Raw genomic sequence first — 8,491 nt, forward strand, 5'->3', positions numbered from 1 at the left:
TCGAACTAGTGGGAGGCTAGCCTTCCCCAGGTTTCCCTGGTGGCCACTCTGGCCAACACCAGGGAAACTCTATTGCCCCCCTCCCGGTCCCGGACCCCTTAAAGGGCCACGGGCTGGCTACGGTGCCCGTGCCAGGTGCAAGCCCTGCCAGCACCCAGCCAGAAGACCCTACACCTGGCACGGATCGAGCCACCCACCCGATGCCCCCCAGCTCTCCCCCTCTTCCCAGGACCAGGCTGGTGGCTTCCGGGAGCTTGCCTGGGACTGCAAGAGGCAGGCACCCGCCTGGGCTAGTGCGGACATCGTGGACCTCGTCCACGATGTCCGCACTAGGCACAGGAAAGTGGCCGGCTAGGGCAGGAGAGCTGCCAGCCTGGCCACCCTAGGAGCAGGTGTGCAAGAGAATCAAGGGGGTCCACTGAGACCCCTGACCCTGAGCCCTGAGCTTACAATGGCTGTCCTGGGTCAGACCAAAGGTCCATCTAGCCCAGTAGCCTGTCTGCCGACAGTGGCCAACCCTAGGGACCCTGGAGGGGATGGACCGAAGACAGTGACCAAGCCATTTGTCTCGTGCCATTCCTCTCCAGCCTTCCACAAACCTTGGGCAGGGACACCACTCCGACCCCCTGGCTAATACCACTCCATGGACCCAACCTCCATGACTTGATATCACTTCCCTTTAAACTCTGTTCTAGTTCTAGCCTTCACAGCCTCCTGCAGCAAGGAGTTCCACAGGTTGACTCTTTGCTTTGTGAAGAACAACTTTCTGTTACTACTTTGAAGCCTGCTACCCATTCCTTTCCTTTGGTGTCCTCTAGTCCTTCTTTATGGGAACTAATGAAGAACTTTTCTGTATGCACCCTCTCCACCCCACTCCTGTTTTTAGAGACCTCTATCCTGTCCCCCCTCCGTCTCCTCTTTTCTAAGCTGAAAAGTCCCACTCTCTTTAGCCTCTCTTCACATGGGACCTGTTCCCAACCCCTGATCATTTTAGTTGCCCTCCCCTCTCCCAGCCTCTCTCTTCCCCTCTCCCACCCCCTTTTCCCAGTATCCCCCAGTTTTGTTCGATAAAGACAGATGCCATTTTGGAAGACACGTTATCTTTATTTTGTACATCAAGAAGAGGGGCTAGGGAAGGGTAAGTGGAAGGAGGTGAGGGAGGAATGGGGCACGAGCCCCCGATGGGAAGGACTGGGCTGGCTCTGCGGGCTTCTGGGGGTGGAAGCTCTCCTGCAGCACCCCAATTGCCCCTTCTCCCCAGATGGCAGCCTGCGGCAAGTGCAGCCGGTCTGATGGCCGAGTGGTGTGATGTGCCCAGTGTGGGTACTCCGGGCAATCCAAGCCAGGACTGCTTTGCAAGCGGGGCACCCCTGAGAACTGTCTGTCCGGGGTGGGGGTTGGGACCCTTTAAGCACAGCCCTCGGCTAGCCTGAGACAGCATCTCCACGCTCTAAGTCCTCCTCTGATGCCCTGCCGGCACTGCTTCCGGCCATCCTTAAGCCCGGTTCAGGGTCCACTTAATTAGGACATGCTAGTTCCAATTAGCAAAACGCTAATTCAAACTAGTTTTTTAGTCTGGATCCATTAGTTCGAATTAGCTTAGTTCGAATTAACTAATTCGAACTAAGTTAGTTCGAATTAACGTTGTAGTGTAGACATACCCAAAAAGAACAATAGTGCAATAGCAAACTCTATAAAACATTTTACATCTTATCAAAATAAATGCTTATACTTTATAACACTGAACAAGTTTACGTTTGATTTATCAGAGAATTGATTAACTTTACATCTAATATTAAGGATAACTTTGCAATGGCTGATTCTTTCCCCTGTAATGCATCAGTATAATTAATTTCGGTGCACCAGAGGGATGGTTAGAGCACAGTATTTTGTTATGGTATTGGTGTGTAAACTCTGACAGGGTAATCCACATCTGCTCAGTGGTTCTTACTTAAACTTGCCTGATAAGAAAGAGACAGGTAGCTGTGTAGTGCATCCAAGTTCTCTATGAACTCATAGAGATTTCCACCCAGAGTTCTTAGCATATGGTCATAGCCTGATTGCTTACAAAATTCAAAGAAATACTCTCCAAACTGCTTCAGAACCATATCAGGGGGAACATCTGGCAAAATAAAGATACATTAATTAACATGACAGATGTGAGAGTTTTATAAATGCTGAGAATGGCCTAACAATAAATACAAAATGCTTGTAGAAAAGGGAGGGAATTTTTAGAACCTAGACTGTAGCCCACATTCTACACACAGCAGAGGTCAGGGTAGGTGAATGTACAAGGGTGGCACAGAACTCTCCTTTGTACTCTCCCTACCCTTGGATCCTGTTTGCAGGCCTCATTCCTGGGCTTAACTGAGAGCATCCTGAGGGAAGCTTGAATTCAGTCATGCTGTTAGTCCCAAGGAACTGAAATCACAGATGGGAGATGAGGGGAGTATAAGGGCATCCCACCTTGCTCCCTTTCTGTCATCAGTGACCCCATATGGAACGGGAAAGTGGTGGCATAGAAGCCTCATATAGAACCCACAACTCTAACCTGATCAGTCATTTGAAATGTGGTGATCTCCGACTGGCAGTAAAAGCTATGGTTATGTATTAAGCATTTTTATTCTATGTTATTTTTTAAAAAATATTTGCAAAAAAAATACTGTATGAATACTATAAATGGGAAGAAGTGCATTTTCTCTAACTGTCCCATTAGCTTTTTGTTCTGTATTTTAGACATCACCAGCAGATGACTAATCAGATTTTGATCTGAGGAAGTGGGTCTGGCCCACGAAAGCTCATCATCTAATAAACCATCTTGTTAGTCTTTAAAGTGCTACATTGTCCTGCATTTTGCTTCAACTACCCCAGACTAACACGGCTACATTTCTATCACTATTCAGCAGATGACTGACATTCCAATATTTTCAACATTCATTCCTAATGCTGCTCTCTGACTCGATTCTCCCCTGCTAGTGCCTGGAGACACAAACTATACCTCCTGGAGCCCTGGGGATGCTGTGATCCTCATGGGAGGAAAAGAATCATAGAACACTAGAAGTAGAAGGGAACTCGAGAGGGCATCGAGTCCAGTCCCCTGCCCCCATCGGCAGGACCCAGTACCATCTAGATTCTAGATCATCCCTGATAGATGTCTCTCTAACCTGCTCTTAAATATCTCCAGAGATGGAGATTCTACAACCTCCCTAGGCAACTTATTCCAGTGTTTAACACCATGACAGTTAGGAAGTTTTTCCTAATGTCCAACCTACACCTCCCTTGGTGCAGTTTAAGCTAATTATTTCTTGTCCTATCCTCAGAGGCTAAGGGGAACAGGCAGTGTTGTTACCTTTGCCTTCCCTCCAAAAGCTAGATGAGGAGGGTAGTCTTAAATTGAATTCAGAGCCCTAACAAAACCCCATGCATGCTAGTAGAGAGTGTCTAATCAATTAGTCCTAACTAACATTATCAATTTTAGGAGCTCCAAACAGTGACCTTCTCCAAGCTTTTTTAATCATAAAGTTGATGCAGCTTCAGCTATCTTCTGGATGGCCTTCCCAACTCTGACCCTGCTCCCCTGGTTGTACCAATCCAAGCAAGTATAACCCAAGATCAGCATAGTTCCTGATTTATAGAAAGCCCAATTACACTCCTTCTGAACTCATTTGGAAAACTTCCTTTGACTTATAAGAAGCATGAGATCCTCGGAAGTATGGGCCCAAGTCTTGTCAGTGCAAAGCAAAACATACCTAACATTTTGCAGGCTTTGTCAATTAGCTGCATTGTGATCTCATCTTTGTAAACTTCAAAAGTAAAAAATGTGTCCTGAACTCCTGCCTGGAGTCTGTAACAAAAATGAGATTCATGTTGCAACATCATTCTAAACAGAACACATTTAAGACTTAACTAATATTCCTTAGTTGGTCAATTCTCCAATTGGCACCCTTTACTGAGAGAGGTACCTGAGAACAACCCTTCCCTTCATTAATATTAACTGGATAGATGAGTACCTGTTGAGGAGAAAATCTCAACTTAGGGCTCAAACCTGCAACTTTGCGTCACACGGAAATTGGTGAGATTTAAGTACTTGTCTAAACAATGGGCTGAATCAAAATCTATGTGAAAGAAGGCTGATCCTATTATTTATTATTATGGTAGCACTTATGAACCCGAGTTTAGTATTAGTGCCCCATTGAACTAGGCACTGTACAGAAGATAGTATTGATTTTGCTTCTCTTCTATTGGCGTACTATACATTGTGACACATGCTGTTAAATTTGGTTCCTGGTAGGCCTAAACCAAAGTCTATTTAAGTCGGTGTGAATCTTTCCATTGATTTCAATGGGCTATGAATTAGGGATGTAAAAATTCATTTTGAAAATGTAACCGTGTAACTGCTAAAATCATAGTGGTTACACGATTACATGTTCTGTGGGCTCAGCAGTATAAAGCTTAAATAAGTTTATACTGCAGAGCCTGCCGTGAAGTCTCCCCAGGACCAGGGCCAGTAGCTCTTCTGCAGCTCCACCTGGCCCCAAAGGGCTGGAGCAGCCCCCTGGCCAGGGCATATAGGAAGCTTCTCCAGCCCCTATTGGTTAAGGGTGAGGCTTACTGGTTAACCATTTACATCCCTACTTTGGATTAGTACTTGTGCCATGTTTTATCTATGTTTGATTTATGTTTTTGTTTCTTTGTATTATGTGCAATTCTATAAAGCTTTTTTAAATTTAAAAAAGCAACCAAAAAAGAGTAAAATCAATGTTTCCTATTACATTTAATAACTTTTCCCTGCGGCTCCAAGATGAAATTGACTTCAAAATAAGGGTGGCTTCTATTCAGCATAATGAGTTTTCAATAATGAAACAATGCACTACTGTGTCTATTGCACACATGTCCTTCAGACAAAATGTCATCCTTCATTTTTTGGTCTAATAAATGAAGTAATTAATGTCCTAGGATAAAATGTTGCGGTGTAAAAGCCTTGACATTGACTTAATAGATATGTTTAATAATTGCCTACTAAATAACGAATACTTCAGCCTTCATTCAGCAGCGAGAGATTGCTGGTCTGTGATACTATGTTCCTATATTTTCTCTTAATTTATTACATTCCTTAGATATGAGTTACCTTATTTTTTCCCATATTTCTTCACCATATTTTTCAATCACCAAAGACTTCAGGCATGTGTTTATAAATCCATACTGCAAAAATAAATATAAGAATATAAAAAAATTATAGACAAAAGTGGCCTTGAACCATGCAAGTCCATAATATTTTAAATTCCACTGTTATAATACAAAATAGCAGGTAACACTTTGCACTCATTTAGTGCCTTTCATCCAAAGATATTAATCCTTTACAATGTTTGTATTTATCTGCACATTTTAAAGATTTTTAAGAGTAAAAATAATTAATCCTGTTTTATAAATAGGCATCAGACAAAAATCTGCTCTGATTAACACTGAGGTCAATCCAGAATCATTCCCATGAAAGGAGTTACTACATCAGTGTGATAGAAAGCAAGATTAGCCCCACAGTGCTTCAACTACAGTGTAAGGGATTATCTAGGTACACATAAAATGGAGGTGACTGTGATTTGAAAAGATGAGTAAACATGAAGTTATATAGATAAATAGTATAATAGAAATAATTACCTGAAGCTAGGGACAGCGTTTGCAAACTGGGGACCTACTAAAGACCACTGCCATCAATGCTGAATCCATCTCAGAGAGGAATGGGGTTTTGTTTAAGCCCATAGTGAGTTGGTGTGTGGATGGGGTCTGGAATCCAAGTCTCCTGGCTCCTAGTCAGCCGCCCTCCAACCCTACTGCCACTATTTGCAATTTGGAATGATTATTTTAGTGTCTGAATTCACTGAGAAAGTCCTCAGTAAGTATTTCTGCTCTGGTTTTTAAATTAAATTACATTTGCATGGCAATGGCAGCCTGATCCTGCCTGCCTTCAGTCTTATCTTTATAGAGCAGGCAAACCGGGTAGGGACACCAATGTTATTTTGCTTGTTTCCAGGCTGCAGGCCCTATCTGTGTACTTGACAGAGCTGTAGGGTACTTCATTGCCACTGTGTGGTTCAAAGGAAACATCATTTCTAGATTTGCTCAAATACCTGGTATTCACTAGACTGAGCCAGCTGGCTTGCCGTGGAAACACGTGCTTAAAAACGATATAAGGGTCACACAAATTCAGCCTCTGGAGCACCTTTCAAGCCACAGCAGCTATTCTGTTCCATTGACACAGTTTCCCCATAACAGTTACCCAGCACATCAGTGGCTACTACACAGCCCACAGGGCGTCCAGGCAGACGTGTGTGCCTTGCCCAGTGAATAAGTTTCTAACATTCATCGAGGGGCCAGCCCATTTCCCGGGAAAGCTGCTCCACCCTCCCAGGCGAGGCCGATCGCCCCATCCCAGGCGTGGGAATGAGAGGCGGGCAGCACTGGCCTGGGACACAAGTCCTAGCACAGGCTGCCTCCCCCTCCCAGCTCTTGAGCGCCACGTCGCAGCCCCCGCGTCTGCCCGGCTCCTAGTCAAGGGCGCTGGTTAACCCCGGAATGTCGCTCCGGGCTGCTGCCCACGGTGGTCTGATCTCGGCTTGGCCTGGCCGTCAGGTGGGCTGGGAGAGCGCCAGCCACCCCTAGGACTGTTCCCGCGCAGCAGCCCTGCCGGGGGCACCAGCCCTGCCTCGGACCCTTCAGTCGCCAGCTCCTTTTACAGGACCCGCAAGGGGCGGGAGGCTAAACGGCACTTGCCCTTCCACCCCCCCCCCCCCCCCCGCTCCCCGTCTGTCCCCCAGGGCAGGCAGGCGGCAGGCAGGGCACCTCCCCCGCCCCCGGAGCCGGGCGACAGGGACCCAAGCGCCACTCACCATCCTGGCACCGAGGCCGCAGCACCGCCGGTCACAGCAGAGCCGGGCCGCGGTCACAGCGGCGAAGCCCCCGCTGGCTCTGCGCCCCACGCCGGAGAGGGCTGCCCCGTCTCCATGGTGGCTGAGGGTCTTCACACGCACACACGGGCGCCCGGAGAGAGGCGCCAAGTCGTGGCGCGCTGGCGGGCAGCCGCCTCCTAGCACAGCCTCAGCAGCCCAGCGCCGGGTGAGCCAGGCACCGCCACGTCCCCATCCTGCGCCGCAGGGCGCCGAGCCTCTCCCCGCCGGAGCCGGCTCAGGCCGGAGTCGCAGCGCCCCTCTCCCTCCTTTGCCACAGCGCAGCCCCCATCCCTGCCATGCGGGGCTCGCTGCCCCTCAGCAGACGGGCTGGGGGAGGCGCAGTTAGCCTGGCGCGGCGCGGGGCGGCGCTGGGGAGCTGAGGTCGCTGTCCAAGGGGCGAGGTGCTGAACTGCTCGCCGCTCCGGAGCGAGCCCTGGTCATCCAGCCCGGCTACCCAGGGCTCGGGGCAGATTCTGCCGGCGAGCCCCGAATCTCCCAGCCCGGACTGCGGCAGCTGGAGAGCAGAGCTGAGCTCACGGGCGCGCGTCTCAGTCTCCCCCTAGCCCGAGTTCATTCGCTTCGCTGGCTGCGTTTGGCCGAGGCTTCCTCAAGCGGAGCGGGCACGCTGCATCCTAATCCCCGTTGGGCGCGCCAGCCGGATTCATAGAAAATCAGCACTTCAGAGGCGAGCACAGAAGTGTGCCAGGCAGCAAGCGTCTGCTTCCCTGCGCCTTGTGCTCCAAAAAGGGCTTTGTTTTTCCTGGCCTACCGATCGGCTTGTACAGCAATTAACTGCGCATACAAGGAAACGTCCCAGCCCTTGCAGGGATGACAAGTAAGCCAGTACAGTGCAGACCAAGGGCCCCATTAAGATGGAGTTTTCCCAAACATGTGTTTGTTTTCCTGAGCAAAGGTATCTGATCGCAAATTCTGGCAAACACCGTCACTGAAATCCTACACTGACCCATACAGGATTTGATTCTCATAGCTAAGAAAAATCACAGAGCTGCACTGCTGTGTAATGAGTCACAAATAGGCCAAGTATTGTTTCAAAAACAGTCACAGGAGGGTTTTCATTCCAGGGATGCTCAGATTTCGTTAGGAAAATAGCTAAGCTTCTGCATCGGACGTGTTGCTGCAGCCACATGCTGACGGTTCCCGTGGCATTTAGACACGCTGTACACATGTTCTTGGAGCCCCTAATTCTGTAAACATCGGCTTGTAATAGAAGGTTGTTAATCAGTGTAACAGCCAGAACACGAATACTGAGCTCCACTGACAAGGGATGGGGAGGCCCTCCGGGTTTTGTGTGCCCAAGCAATTTTCCCCTCACTTTCATGCTTGGCCTTTCAAGCCTCTACTTCACACTGTAGCCGCCTTATCTTTTGTTCACTGCACCATGGATCTCTAGTCTGGAGCTGCTAGCTGAGAGTCAGCTTCCTTCCAAATAACCTTCCATAAGGGCCCCCAGAGCACAAAGTAACAGGTACATTTCAGTTGTGTAACATTATAAAAAGGGATTATAATATTGGTGCTAAGCATCTAGG

At 48.2% G+C, this 8,491-nt stretch overlaps 1 protein-coding gene across 1 annotated transcript in view; it reads right to left on the reverse strand.

Moving 5' to 3' along the window:
• The window catches only part of LOC102451605 (putative guanylate cyclase soluble subunit beta-2), a 32,638-nt gene extending 25,056 nt beyond the window's left edge, over positions 1-7,582 (reverse strand). The window contains exons 1-4 of the mRNA XM_006131393.5: positions 6,885-7,582; positions 5,129-5,202; positions 3,750-3,844; positions 1,962-2,122 (exon numbers count right to left, since the gene is read on the reverse strand). Coding sequence (XP_006131455.2) covers positions 1,962-2,122; positions 3,750-3,844; positions 5,129-5,202; positions 6,885-6,887 — 333 coding nt within the window. The 5' untranslated portion in view covers positions 6,888-7,582. The remainder of the gene's footprint in view (positions 1-1,961; positions 2,123-3,749; positions 3,845-5,128; positions 5,203-6,884) is intronic.
• Positions 7,583-8,491: the final 909 nt, after the last annotated feature.

The sequence above is a fragment of the Pelodiscus sinensis genome, chromosome 10, assembly GCF_052426305.1.
Source record: "Pelodiscus sinensis isolate ZL-2025 chromosome 10, ASM5242630v1, whole genome shotgun sequence".
Lineage (NCBI taxonomy): Eukaryota > Metazoa > Chordata > Testudines > Trionychidae > Pelodiscus > Pelodiscus sinensis.